The 15,369-nt window shown below is 31.0% G+C and overlaps 2 protein-coding genes across 2 annotated transcripts; both read left to right on the forward strand.

Moving 5' to 3' along the window:
* The first annotated feature begins 4,618 nt into the window (after positions 1-4,618).
* Positions 4,619-8,944, forward strand: LOC129287450 (probable polygalacturonase At3g15720). Its single transcript, XM_054923603.1, has 10 exons — positions 4,619-4,676; positions 4,781-4,909; positions 5,025-5,162; positions 5,948-6,118; positions 6,207-6,230; positions 6,403-6,610; positions 6,701-6,782; positions 7,598-7,706; positions 8,314-8,430; positions 8,556-8,944. Exons 1-10 carry the CDS (start codon positions 4,674-4,676, stop codon positions 8,790-8,792), a joined length of 1,218 nt encoding a protein of 405 aa, XP_054779578.1. The 5' UTR covers positions 4,619-4,673; the 3' UTR covers positions 8,793-8,944.
* A 1,290-nt stretch (positions 8,945-10,234) lies between these two features.
* On the forward strand, positions 10,235-15,076 carry LOC129289411 (probable polygalacturonase At3g15720). The gene is made up of 10 exons (XM_054926173.1): positions 10,235-10,339; positions 10,489-10,611; positions 10,743-10,877; positions 11,489-11,659; positions 11,767-11,790; positions 12,518-12,725; positions 12,862-12,943; positions 13,695-13,803; positions 13,907-14,023; positions 14,633-15,076. Exons 1-10 carry the CDS (start codon positions 10,238-10,240, stop codon positions 14,867-14,869), a joined length of 1,308 nt encoding a protein of 435 aa, XP_054782148.1. The 5' UTR covers positions 10,235-10,237; the 3' UTR covers positions 14,870-15,076.
* Positions 15,077-15,369: the final 293 nt, after the last annotated feature.

Below are 15,369 nucleotides of genomic sequence, written 5' to 3' on the forward strand. Positions count from 1 at the left end.
CAACATGGATAGGCTATATGAATGGACTTCCTCTAATAAAACCAAACAAGCGTGTTCATTATCCTTAGGAATTAAGCTCTCTTAGCTTTTGGTCCCCTCCATTTGTTTTCATGTCTCTTGTCATAAGAAGGAATGTAGAATTCTCTAGAGCTATAGTCCTTTGGAGGCACCAAAACCATATGTTTCATCTAAACCTAGGATCCAAAGATTAGTTCGGGTGAATCCACTCTTTTGTACATAAATCATGCACATCATAACTTTGGTAGGCTAGTAGAAAATACTAATAAAGGGAATTCCATACAATTAAGCACTAAATGCACACTTAACATACCACAAGCCTTGATATATGGTTGTAGTAACTCTGGGTTTGATAGGGCAATGTCTATTGTAGGAGGACTACTTACACTTGTATTGAAAAATGAAGGGCCAAGATGTGATTGGGAGAGCCTTACTCACAACAAAATTTATGCTCTTGATAAGGATCTACTGTAATATCATTGGATCCCATAGTTATACACCTTTTACTACTAGAAAAATTGATATTAGCGAGGAACAGAAATTTCCATTACTAAATCTATCCTTTTTCAAACAATGAACCTTGTGCTTGTTGTTCCAATAACTTTCTTGTTTTGCCAATTGAGCTAGAAACACATTGTACTCATATTAATCAAACTTTAATACAAACACACAACCCTCAATATGCACAAAACTTATCTATAATATTTTAAGAAGTTATACCTCCTTTGGTAAAAAATGTAGTAAGTTTTTAACAATAATTCACATATCAATAAACTTTGTATTCTCATAAAAATATATTATTTTTTCTTTGTAATCTTAATCTTAATTACCAATTATGAGGAGGAAGAATTCCATAAATTCATACAATAATCTAGATTAATAAATATAATGGGTAAAATTGAGAAATTTTTTTACAAATACCAAGTGACTTATATCTTGAACCACGATCAACTTAAAAAATTGCTTATATTTTAAACAAAAGGAGTATATTTTATATAAGAAATTATAAAATATATGCTAATGGATTTAACGTTTAAAATTTTTTGGCATAGAACGATTTGTCAAAAAATAAACCCGTACAAGGTGAAAGGAATTATTCTTTTCCAATTCATATGATTATTTTTATTTATTTTTTATATTTTAAATTTATATATTTATCAATTCAATTAATTGTAAATTAAATATATCCAACATTTTCTTGAACTGATGATACTAATTAATTACACATATTTCAATATAAAATTACATATATTTCATATATAAAACAATATATATACCAACAGTTTTTAATTATATGAATTTAAACTAGAAAAAATGGGTAAAAATAATCATATGAATTAAAAAAACATAATAGCTTTTACCTTGTTTAGGTTTTGGCTTTTTTTTTTTGACAAATTGTTCCATGCAATAAAGTTTAAAAAATTAAATCAATTAGTATATATTTTATAATTTATTAATTTAATAACTAATAATATGTAAATTTTATATAATGTGTATTATAATGATATAATATATTAATAATATAGCTTTTACATAAAAATGACAACATTAAAAGGTTATCTCTATGTATCCAAATATCACATGATAAAACATTTACGAACTAGCGTGCATTGATAAAAATCATATTTGATTATATATTCCACTAATAAAATTTTCAAAATCCATTTTTTTAAATGTAATATATTTGATAATTAAAAAATTTGATGATATAAATTTGCATCTTCACGTGTCACAAATTATTACATTTGAGAAAATGAATATTAATGAAGGATTATATTTTGTCATTACATTTAAAAATTTTGATAAAATGGTGACAGATATTACGTTTGTCACAAATCCTTCACTAATAATAATATTTGAGTGTTGGTAAATTAGTGATGAAAATTAATATGTCAATAAATTTGGATATTTTAATAAAATAATGACAGATTTTCACACCCATTACTATTTTGCCATGAAGTGTTATGTTTAGTGACAAATTCTCAATCCATCACTAATTTCATTTTTTCTAGCAGTGTCTCAATTTTATGCCTCAATTGCTACAAAATACCTTCAGGAACTTGCACATTGTTGTCTCACCACATGAAATTACCTACTATTAAGAATGAGGAGTTTGTGAACTTACACTTAAGGGGGAGATTATTAGGTTGTCAAAGTATAAGTGAATATAAGATAATGTGAGAAATCTCATATTGGATCTTAATAACTAGTATATAATAAAGAGGAAGGATCCATAAACTTAAGCCTTGAGGTTTTGAATTAAAATGTGACATTCTTTCATTGCTCCTGCCCTTTTCTCCTCTCCCCTTGTTCCCATGCAATTGCTTCTCATTCTTAATAAGCGGTATCAGAGTCAGGTTTTGCTTAGGACTTGTAAGCCCGTTATTGTGCACACATTTGAAGTCCAAAATGGGACAAAATGTGCATTCCATAGATTTTGGCATGACTAGAATGCATAAAAAGAACTTTGATGATGACTCCAATAGGAAAAGGCGTAAGTCAGAGCTTGCTATTGTAAGTGAAGTTTTTCAAGTGTTGCAAATACAAGAGCACAAATTGTTTAAAGCTTTATTGTGAGTGCTTTAATTTGCTTTACTTGTCTACTGCATGGGATCTTGTTCTTGTAAGAATTGCTCCAATATGACAATCAATGTAGTCATTATGCTTTTAGCTCACTAAGAGATTCAGTCTCGTAAGCCTCATGCATTTGCTCTCAAAGTCATCAGAAGTATTATTGATTCTCTATATAAAACTAGGGTTGACCCTAACATAACTACAACTTCAACACGATATAAAAGAGAATGCAGCTGTAAGAAATCTAGGTGCCAAAAGAAATGTTGTGAATGTTATCAGAATGGAGTAAGTTGCTCCTGTAGATGTAGACGTGAAGGACACAAGAACACATATGGGAGAAATTATAGTTCTTATGAATTAAGAATAGAAATTGAAATAAAAAGAAACTAGAGCTGATAGTGCTTATGGCCAAAAAGTTGCATTTCACAAATAAATTGAAACTTTAAATAATGAAGGCCCTTTAGATTCTATCGTTTCTTTCTCAACACTTTCATGGCCTTACAGATCTATGGCTCTTGAGTTAGATCTTGGGAAATTGGCCTTAAGTGATTGCTAGCTGCATCAAGATATAGATACATACACCCGTTTTGAAAATCAAGTCAATGTTTAATCGATTTCTAATAAATTCTCTCTCAGGAATGAATTCTCTAAAATTAAGAATTTATAAATTTTATAAACTTTACTTTTTTTAAAGAACAAAGATATTGGAAGATGGAACAATGGGCTTAGAAGCCATAGGGTTTCAGAAGCATGAAATAAAGTAGAAAGAGAAAACAGTGAAAAAGAAATTTCACTTACTCTAATACCATAATACAATTTGTGAAAATAGTGCATTATCTTATTAATTCCAATATAAATGTATTTATACAAGAGAAAAAAGAGTTATTAGAGAATAAAATAAAAATCTATTAAAAATAAAATAATTATAGTTACCACAACTATATAGAATAATATATACAATCAAAAATCTAATATTGTTCTATATTGAAATACATATATTTAATAGGAATAAAATCGAGAACTTCTTAAATTGTATCATCAATGATAAAAAGGGGAAAGTTTAATTTGATACGGAAGACACTATAAAAATAATATATGAAGAAATCTTTAAAAATGAGCACTTTTAAGTCAAATGTTACAAGAAACGAGCATGTATCTTGTTGAAACTTAAAGTTAGAACTTAGGTTTGGAAACTTGTTTCCATCAAACCTTTATATTATATATTAAACACCTATAGGCACATATCTATTTGTGAATGACAATTAATAAGCATATGGATGACTGACGACTAGCAAGTATAAATGGATATTGAACAAGGAAAAGGCAATTCTTTAGTGATAACGTGCTTCTAATCTCCTATATATGCGGATCATGGGATTCCAAAAGAGAAGGTGGTTTGCTTTGCAATCAAATTAATTAAGATATACTATGTTCATTACGTTGGATCATGGGATTTATTGAGTGTAGATGAAGAAGCAATTAATTAAAGGTAGTACATACCACAACTTGGTCCTGCAACCTAGGGATTTGTACATGTTTCATGTGCTCAGCGAACACAAAGCCTTATGTTTCCATATGCTACTTTAAATTTTGAGACGCCAAATTTTTTTCAAGAATTCTATAAATTGGGATGGAACCTGGACGTAGTAATGGTAGTTTTTATAATTTTTTTAAATTATATACTTACTTTTTAATTTTAGAAAATAGTTCATTATTGAAATTTCAATGATTAATACTAAGGCGATTTTTTTATTAAAAAATTAATGTTTTAACTAACTTTTTTCTTAAACCGTGAGGTGATGTAGTACTAATGCAAATATGCAATGCCTTATATTGTAGAGCACCAAGGTGGTACACCTGTATATTCAGGTTGACCTTTCTGCAACCGCCACTTAATTTATATATATTTCATTTTCTAAACAAACTACACCTGTATATCACAAGTACATCTCTTGTTACGACATCGTACGCATATATTATATATATTCAGTTAGCCAGTTCTCTAGACCTGTGCTTGTGTGTGTGAGACAAGAGGGTTCCTTGTGGCTCCGATACCTCCTATAGCGTCTTCTAAGACTAAGATGGTCAGAATCTCTTATTCTTGAGTTGTTCTGTGGTGCTCGTGAATATATGACACATCATTCTTCTTAAACGGAAATAATGCGATGTGTTTCATGCATGCATGCAGGGGCTACTATTATTGTTTGGTGTGGTGATGAGTCTAAGTTTGGCTAAGCCTGGATTCAGCGGTACAACAAGTAGTTTCAATGTGATGCAGTATGGAGCTGTTGGAGATGGTTCTACCAACGATGCCCCTGTAATTGGTCTTTATATTCAGAAAATTAAGAACAGACACAATAATATTTTATTGTTATCTTTGTTTCATAATTTCTGGAAAATTAATTTATGTGTTTCAACAACATTGAACACAGGCGTTTGTCAAGGCTTGGGAAGATGTCTGCCATCAGAGTAACTCGCATATTTCACGTCTCATCGTTCCAGCAAAAACTTTCTTACTCAGACCTGTTATCTTCAAGGGACCTTGCAAATCCAAGTACATATACATTCAGGTGTGTGTATACACGCACGCACGCGGGCACTTTTTGATCTTCATAATCCTTCAAAATTTAACTTCATGATCTAGATAAACGAGAACACTGAAGTGGTACTTACTATTGTCGGTGTTAGAATGTCGAATTTTAAATGGACTTAGAGTCAATGAAAAATTTCACGTAGGATAAAATTGTGTTGAATAAATACTCATCCAAATCCTATTACAAGGTATTTTTTAGAAGGATTATTTAATTTTTAATATATACAAGGCACAGATGCATGTAGATTATTTATTATTATTTTTTAATTTAATTTTATGACTCATTGTATAATATGCATCTTTCTATTTTTAATAAGTTAACTGTCATTTTTTAGTTTTTATGAAGTAGTTCTTTTTATTAGTCACTTCTAATTAACTTATCAAAACCAAAATGAGTTAGTTAAATAAAATTGTCTTAAAATAAATCACTTTCCAATTTTATCCTTGAATTTTAAAAAGAGAAATTTGATATAGGGAAGAGTTTTATTGAAAATTGAAATAGTAGTGCATTTTCTTTTAGAATTTGTTGGAGGGTACTTTAGAAGTTTATAGAAAAGGTTACAAATTATCCTAAAAGAAAGCGACTCATATAAAGAACCAAAAAAACTTTTAAAATGTGACTTATAAAAAGGACTGAAGGAATATATAATAAAGTGGAAGGATATACTTAAATTTTAATGTTTTAGATTAAGATATGACATCTTCTACTGTGATTTGTTTGTTTATTTTCTCCCCTGTTCTTAACGGTTGGAATGATGACAGCTTACAGGGAACATAGTGGCACCGAAAACAAAAGGAGAATATAAAGGATCCCAAATAAACACATGGCTGAGTTTCAACTACGTAGAAGGTCTGATCATCAGTGGAAAAGGCACCATCGATGGTCGAGGTTCTATCTGGTGGGATCAGCCTTGTCTTGGAAATCCTGTTCCTGTAAGCACGTTGACACATCATTTTAATTTGCACATGAAATTCTCTCATATTCTACGATCATTCTCTCATGAATTTCTTGTTTGATCAGGGTACAACTTGCCGTCCACCAACGGTACGTATAAGCTTTTCCATGCACTTGCATATATTATGTACGCACACATAGATATCCGTATTGAAAAATTTAAAAACTGAGTACGTAATAAAAATGTGAAAGATGAATATTGAAAATATGGAAGATGAATAGTGAAAGAATTTAAAAAAAAATTAATGGGTTTGTGGTATAGGCATTGACACTGTACAGATGCAATCGGTTTGCACTGAAAGGAACAAGGCATTTGAATCCGGCAAGAAGTCACATAACCCTAACAAGCTGCAAGTATGGCAAAATATCAAACATCCGCATGACAGCTCCTGATGAAAGCCCTAACACTGACGGCATCGATATTTCTGGCTCCTCAAACATTCGAGTTCTTGATTCTTTCATTGGCACAGGTTATTATTATTAATTATATATAAATATATATGCCTTAATTACGTCACACTATACATATTGATTCTGCATAATCGTCTTGGTTATTTCAGGTGATGACTGCATTGCAATTAGTGCTGGATCTTCGCGTATCCACATAGCAGGTATAACTTGCGGTCCAGGCCATGGTATAAGGTGAGTTACCTCCATTCTGTATTCATATGTTTAGCTTTAATTGTTTTATTTTATTTTATTTTTTGCTGTCATCTGGCACATATTGGCACGATATTCCTTTGGTCCTTAATATAAGATAAAGTTAGAGTAATTCATTATTCTTTTCTAATTTTTCCCTTGTTTATTTATTACTGTTTGAATTCCTATACAATAATTTATAATTAATATGGTCATTGATTGCATAGAAGGGAAAAATTGTAAAGCCACATAATTTTTAATAATTTTAAGATTATAACCATCATTTCTTAATAAGAGTAAAGTTGATTAAGTTTTTCTTATATTAAGGGTTGAAGGGATCCCAGTACATCGTTTAATTTACAAAGGAATCTTGTCAAATTACAAAATTAATCTAAAGTCCCATGTTATTTATTGAAGCGATTGTTAATTGTAGTGCTAAATAGTTGTTAATGAAGTTATTTAGTTGATGATTAAGTAACAATAATTAAAAATTATCGATCAGTAATTGATAACTTCAATAAATAATACAGGATTTCATAATAATTTTGTAATTTTATAGAATTTTTTGTATCTAGATTTGTTATGCGGGACTTGAGAGTAATTATGAAACCCTTAGTGTGAGCAACATGACTATGATTTTGTTTTCGGATAAAATTGATTTTCAGTACATAGAATCGTCAACTATTGGCATTAGCAGGTGGAGACCTTAATTTGAATTTTTTAAAAATTATGAAGGGAAGAGAAAAAAAAATATTTACGAGATACATATATTTCTTGTAATGAAGGGAATATAACACATGATGATATTATTTTTGCAGCATCGGATCGTTGGGAACACGTGGAGAGATGGACAATGTGGAGGATGTAACTGTAAGGAATTGTACAATAACAGAGACTTTAACTGGTGTAAGAATCAAGACATGGCAGGTAATTTCACATATAATTAATCAAGCAACTTCTTGTCATAACAATAATAAAATTTTTAGTACACTTTTAAGTTTATATCAATTATTAATTTAATTGATTACTAAAGTTTACTTTTTATTAATTTATTTTCTTAAATTTGTTTCAATTATTAATTCAGTCTTTTTTATTTAAATATAAGATAACATTGTTAAAAATTGCTAATACGAATAACAGAATATTGATGAAAATTATGTAGATTAATAAAAAAATTTTAATTATTTATGTAGTAAAAAGAAAGACTTAGAAATTTTTTAAAAAATATAAAATAACAGAACTCAATGTGACGTATTAGATTAATGAAAATTACAATGATTTGAGAGCCTTATGCTATTCTCATTTAGTTACATATGCATACCAAGTCTTTTAAAATTTTAAACAACTAACATGATAATTTAAAAAAATATTAGAGATTGAATTTATAAAAAAATAAACTTAAAAAAACAAATTAATAATTAAAACAAACTTGATAGATTATATATAACTAGGTCCACCAGACACGAAGGATACATGAAATGAATGACACTGTACATGTGGAGTACTTGTGAACAAGTTTTTATAAATTTTACAGGGCGGAATTGGATATGCAAGGAGGATTAAATTCGAGGGGATCAGATTTGTTCGTGCCAATAACCCCATTATCATTGATCAGTTTTATTGCCCTCATAGGACTGATTGCAAGAACGAGGTAACAACTTAATTACAAGTTAATTTGTGTGGGTTATTACTAATTATTACTAATGTCAGCGTTTGTGTGCGTGATTATGAATTAATTAATGTTTGATTTTTATGTGATTAACTATGGGAATGAAGACGAAGGCAATAAGAGTGAGCGATGTAACGTACAGAGGGATCGTGGGAACATCACTGACGAAGGAAGCCATAAATCTGAGGTGCGACCAGAACATAGGATGCTCCAACCTCGTCTTCGACAGAGTCTCTCTCTCTTCTGCTGTTGCTGGCCAGAAAGCAATTGCCTTTTGCCACAATGCTCATGGAACTGCTTCCCACACCAAACCTTCTCTTACCAACTGCTTGCTTCCTAATTAATTTATCAATAATCATGGCCAGTAGTTTATATATATATATAAACAAATTGTACTGAGTGTGTTGTCCTGGAGAGCATTTGCTTCTTTAAGAAGATCGATGTATTGCTTTATTTATGACTTCATTGCTAAAATAAAGTCTCCGCACTTCGCCAATTTTCTTTATCTTCTATTTTAATTTCTTTCCCTTTTTTTTTAGAGAAATCAATTTCATATTTACAATTCACCCACACATAATGCTAGTGCAAAGTTCAAATATTTTACTTAGAATTTACTATGTAATTAAGGAGGCGTTGCCATTTTGATGGAGAAAAATTAAAGATACCAATAAGGTGCGATTTTGTGCTTCAGCTAAGTATTAGCCAACACAACCTTGTTCATCTTTGCATACACTACTATAAATAAGGTTAGCACTGAAAAGAGAGAGTGAAAGAACCTAAACTCTGTATTCATTATATATGGGCGTGTATATGAACTCAACTAATATATAGAGTTGTTAATAAGGGCTTGCCAGACTTCTATAGACTTAGGCCCATAAGCTCACATATCTTAAACTGATCATGTTTTATAAATTCAACCTGATTGATAAGACTTAGGACAAGACTTGAAAGCCTACATAACTTTTTTAAATTTTTTTATTATGTTAATACATAATTTAAAAATTGTCATTTTCATATATAATTAATTTAAAATTGAAAGCAAAGCAAACAATTTCAACCATGTTACTATTTTGTAATATTAACAATTTCAAATAGACAATTTTCAAAATTTTAACAATTTTGACCACATGCTCACTTAAAAAGGAGAGAGAAATTTATATGGTCTAAAAAGGTTAGGCCAAACTTGAGCCCATATTTTTAAAGGGAATACAAAGGTCAAGATTAAAAGCCCTTCTATACAAAAAATCTCATTTATACAAAAACATAGAGTCTACATAGGTAGCTCAAAGATCCGGCTCTTATTGATGACTCTGTTAGGATATATACATGTATAAATGTTGAACATGAAAATCGAAAGTCATTTTCTTGAGTGTAATGTGCTCCTATATATGTGGATCATGAGATTCGAATATAGAACGTGCTTGCTTTGAACTCAAACTAAGAAGTACGTAGAAGAAGATGCTCGTTACGTTGGATCATGGGATTTATTCAGCAAAGCATATTATTATTATTATTATTGAGTGTAAATGAAGAAGCAATTAAAGGGATGTGTGTGTGTGTACACTACAACTTGAACCTAGGGATTTGTACATGTTTCATGTTCTCTCGGCGAACACAAAGCTTCCTGTTCCCATAAGCCCATGTGTTTACAGCTACACCTGTACTCACCTTAACCTTTCCGCAACCACTACATCTCTTTTAATTAATTAATAAAAAATATACTTAAACAAATATATATCCACAAACTTAACGAAATACATATCTTGGAACGTACAATATACGATTTGTCATGCAGTTCCAGAGACCATTATATATAGAAGACAAAAGGGCTAATTTCATAACGTTCAAGTCCTGTGCGTGGCCCGAATACCCCCTTGCGTCTTCTAACATGGTCAGGATCTCATCTGTTCTTGAGCTGTGATCTGTTTTCAGCGCTTAATTAATATAATGAACATATTTATATGATATACATTCTTCTGAAGTACTATTTAATTTGTTCTTGATTAGAACATAATATGACGTGTCTTTTATATATTGCAGAAGCTATTACTGTTTAGTGTGGTGATGATTCTAAGTGTGGCTAGGCCTGGCTTGAGCAGCACAAGTAGTTTCAATGTGATGCAATATGGAGCAATTGGAGATGGTTCTACCAACGATTCCCCAGTAATTAATTAAATCTAATTAAAGTCTTCATATTTTGAAAAGAACATGCTAGTTATTTTTAAAATAAACATCTTTGTTTTATTTGTTTCCTAATTACTTTCTCTGACAAAGTGTTTCAACATTGAACACAGGCGTTTCTCAAGGCTTGGAAAGACGTCTGTCAAAGTAAATCGAAGATTTCACATCTCATCGTTCCAGCAAAAACGTTCTTACTCAGACCTGTTACCTTCAAGGGTCCATGCAAATCTAAGTACATCTACATCCAGGTGTGTGTGTGTATAGTAATGCACACACAAGTTCCTGTTGCAGTAGGCCGGTCCTATTTTATATGGACTTTAAACACAACAAGGGCTTCTAGGTCTTAAGTGCAGACAGGCTCTCACAGTACTTGTTTAAAAAATGAAGAGTGACCACTCAAAAACGATTTAAAATAAATGAGCAAAATCAGTGAAAGAATATTATATTTTAATTCAAAAATTTTTTTTGATTCCTTTTATTCTATATTAATTATTAAATATTACTTTATCTTATATGAAACTTTTCATTTCACAAGTCCCATTCACATTTTATCACTTGCTTTGGGATGGTCACTCCCCATTCCTAACATATGTCATTAACCACAAAAGTTGAATTTCCTAGCCTCTTAATATTACTAATTCATTTGTGGCTATAAGTTTGTTACAATCAATAGAGATAACTAGAATAGCTGGGCCTATATAATAATGATGATGATGATGAAACCCCTTGATTTTTCATGAAAGGGGTATCAATAACCCAGAAAGAGAATAAGCTTAACAGTACAGAAGAAAAAACTGAGGTAAATTAAATGAGAATATATGGTGGGAAGTGGTATTTATTATTGTTGGAATGAGGACAGCTTTCAGGGAACATAGTAGCGCCGAAAACAAAAGGAGATTATAGTGGATCCCAAATAAACACATGGCTGAGCTTCAACTACGTAGAAGGTCTGACCATCGGTGGAAAAGGAACTATCGACGGTCGAGGTTCTATCTGGTGGGATCAGCCTTGCATTGGAAATGCTGCTCCTGTAAGTATACACATGCACAAATTTTAACTTGCTCATCATGATCATTAATTTCTGCCTTATTCTATATGCATGATGATCATTTTCTCACTAATTTCTCGTTTGATCAGGGTGCAAAGTGCCGCCCACCAACGGTAAGTATAAGCTTTTCTTTATTTCTATGCACTTGGCTTGTTCATGAAGAAGAAAAAAGATGTCATCCGAATATTAATTCAACTTTGGATGGCAAAAACCAAAAAACAAAACAAAAGAATTAATTAAACTTTCTTTGCACCTCAAGTTACTATATATAATACCATTCATTCATAGATCATGCATGCATTTCATCCTTGGACTTTTTCTTAAGGATGCAAATGCATACACATGAACCAAAAACTAAGAAAGAACGTTGCTTAAATTAGAACACTGAGATCTAAGATAAAGACCTACCTTTCTCATATGGGACTATATATATATATATATATATATATAATTTTTATACATGCAGTCTTACTATATCAGATTTGATTATTATTGAACTCAATATAATTGAAATACTTCTTATATATCTACACATGTATAGATTTGAGTATTGTTGGGAAAGTTTTAAAACTCTATTTGGTCTTGAATATAGGGTAAATATATTGTAGTTAATTTCTTTTTACCAATATTACCTATCATTACTTGCACTAAGTTTTTTTTTTTTTAAATAATTAAGTTTAAGACAATAACTAAGAACTGTAAAGTTAGCTAACTTTGTTATTTATATATATTTAGAACGGGAGGGAGTAATATATATTACACAAAACTGTTGAGTCAATTAAATTAAACTGATCATGATTTGTTGTTACGAATGAAAAGAGAGTTTAATTTGTGGTGTAGGCATTGACGCTGTACAGATGCAATAGGTTTGAACTGAAAGGGACAACACATGTGAACCCAGCAAGGAGTCACATAACCCTAACAAGCTGCAAGCAGGGCAAAATATCTAAGCTCCGTTTAGTAGCTCCTGGAGATAGCCCCAACACCGATGGCATCGATATTTCTGGCTGCACAAACATTCGAGTTCTCGATTCTTTCATTGGCACAGGTTAATATTATCTTACATCTCTCATTCTGTTATTATAAATATAATTAACCTAGTTAGTGCTAAACAAACAAAAATCTTATACACTCTCATATGATTAAATGTATCAATTCTGTATTATTCGTCTTGGTTATTTCAGGTGATGACTGCATTGCAATTAGTGCTGGTTCCTCCATTATCAAAATATCAGGTATAACTTGTGGTCCAGGCCATGGTATAAGGTGAGTTATTGCCTCCATTAAAATTGTACTCAACTGTACCTACTAGCGTTGGTTCTAGTTGAAGGAACTATATATGATCATCGCTTAAGAAAATTACTTACAATTAGGCCTAACAATAATACTCAAATCTCACCTATTTAACGAGTCAGATACCTATTTATATTTTTTATTGCCATCTAGCCAGTATCCGGCGCTATCCATTGACAAATCAATGAAATCTTAAATTGGGGTAGCTAGTATAGTTTCGTTACAACAAAAATGTTACATTTCTCTCCAAATTTTTTTTTAAAGAAAACATGTAAGAAATCCGAAATTTTGGTCAAAATTTTCCTAGAACAAAGTGAGTAAAATTTGTTTCCGTTGACTATATATGTTATAGTTTATTAATTAGTTCGGCTTTAACATATCTGACTATGATTTTGATTGGATTAAATTGATGTAAATGTCTTATTTATGAGTCATTCTCCGACTTTGTACTGGTACAGAGCCCAACAATTAGGAGTAGGGTCTCGAAAGTTAAAAAATATTCTGAATAAGTTTCGGTACATATAATAGTATAATGGTCAACTTCACATTAGTCGGTGAAACTTTGAATATAATTTTCCTGGTTAAAATATTTTCCTGACTATAATTTTCCCAATTATATAAAATAAATAACACCAAAACAAATCTTCTCTATCTAAAAGAAGTGAGTGTGTGTTAAAATATCTTGTAATGAAGGGAATAGCACATGATGATGATATTTTTGCAGCATCGGATCGTTGGGAACACGTGGAGAGACCGACAACGTGGAGGATATCACAGTGAGGAATTGCACAATAACAGAGACTTTAACTGGTGTAAGAATCAAGACATGGCAGGTAATTAACTACAAATAAATAATTAATTAACCAACCAACTTCTTTTGTATTAATTAAGTCTAATAAATTAGAATGAGTACTAATACACTGTTTTCTTAATTAGGGCGGAGTTGGATATGCAAGGAAGATTAGATTCGAAGGGATCAGATTCGTTCGTGCCAATAACCCCATTATCATTGACCAGTTTTACTGCCCTCATAGGACTGATTGCAAGAACGAGGTAACAACTTACAAGTATACATATATCACTATATCAGGAAAATATAACAGTAGCTACCTCTAGTTTTAATTGCCTCTTATTTTTAGTTCCTATAATTTTATTCTATTGTTCCTCATCCTTTTAGTCTAATTTTCCTGTAGCTTTAGTCCATATAATTTTAGAAATGCATATAACTAAAGACCATAAGTTGGCACTGAAAGAATTAATTTTATTGATGTGTACTTAATCTTGCTAATTCATTTGTTGACAGGTACTTAATCTTGCTTTTGTCTCCCTCATTTTGTTTAAGCCAAATACAAAAGAAAACTTTTCCACCTGTACCTTTTATTTTTTAATCACACCAAGACAACCTATTTTCACGTTAAAAGAAAACCTTTTTATGTTCATCTTCAAAAGAGTAGGAACTAACGATGTAAATGGATAAAACTAATTAAAGATATAGAAACAACAAAATAAAACTACAAGAACTAAAAATAAAATGCAAAGTAGAGGGACCTATTGTTGTCTTTTTTTCCTGTATAGTATTATTAATGCTTGTCTCTGTGTGTGTGTGTGTGTGATATGAATTAATCATGTTTTATTTTTGTGTGATTAATGATGGGGATGAAGACTACTGCAATAAGAGTGAGCGATGTAACGTACAGAGGGATAGTGGGAACATCATTGACGAAGGAAGCCATAGCTCTGAGGTGCGACCAGAACATAGGATGCTCCAACCTCGTTTTTGACAGAGTCTATCTCTCTTCTGCTGTTGCTGGCCAGAAAGCCGTTGCCTTTTGCCACAATGCTCATGGAACTTTTTCACACACCAAACCTTCTCTGAAGAAGTGCTTGCTTCCTAATTAACTGACTCTTGATTATCCCTATTAATAATCATGTCTATATATATATAAGTAGTTTATTAATCATATAAATATATACTAATACTTTGTATCGAGTGCGTACGTAATGTGTTGTCCTTTTGTTTCTTTTTATTTGTTGTCCAGAGAGCTATATATCATGCTCCCAGCTATTGTGCTGATTCGAAGAGATATATATATTATTATTCTATTAGATATATATTATTATTTAAACCAATGAATTTCGGTTGTTGATTGAGGTGCATCCCGTTAATGAATAACTTATTCATCGCCCAGTATGTTGAGAAATCTAAGATATTACCACCACCAGCCTATATTAATCAGAACTCTCATTATATGGGATCATCATTATCAATGGCCTTACTAACACCTTGAGGATGCTTTTGGCATTTTTACTCATTATGTAATTGCATATATTAGAATTTGAACTCCACAGAATAAGCTAATTTAACTTTTTTTTATTTGTTCAATTAAACACCCCTCAAT

The sequence above is a fragment of the Prosopis cineraria genome, unplaced genomic scaffold (genome assembly GCF_029017545.1).
Source record: "Prosopis cineraria cultivar Desert tree isolate PC_DT_omini unplaced genomic scaffold, ASM2901754v1 PC12, whole genome shotgun sequence".
NCBI lineage: Eukaryota > Viridiplantae > Streptophyta > Magnoliopsida > Fabales > Fabaceae > Prosopis > Prosopis cineraria.

What these genes read in the sequence shown, in the direction of transcription:
- LOC129287450 (XM_054923603.1), top strand. An exon ending in CAACTTGCCGTCCACCAACG is followed by an intron (nt 6,231 to 6,402) that starts GTACGTATAAGC and finishes TTTGTGGTATAG; the next exon opens with GCATTGACACTGTACAGATG. An exon ending in GGACTGATTGCAAGAACGAG is followed by an intron (nt 8,431 to 8,555) that starts GTAACAACTTAA and finishes ATGGGAATGAAG; the next exon opens with ACGAAGGCAATAAGAGTGAG.
- LOC129289411 (XM_054926173.1), top strand. Translation starts at nt 10,238, where the DNA reads ATGCAGTTCCAGAGACCATTATATATAGAAGACAAAAGGGCTAATTTC. An exon ending in CCCTTGCGTCTTCTAACATG is followed by an intron (nt 10,340 to 10,488) that starts GTCAGGATCTCA and finishes TATATATTGCAG; the next exon opens with AAGCTATTACTGTTTAGTGT. An exon ending in GGTCCAGGCCATGGTATAAG is followed by an intron (nt 12,944 to 13,694) that starts GTGAGTTATTGC and finishes ATATTTTTGCAG; the next exon opens with CATCGGATCGTTGGGAACAC.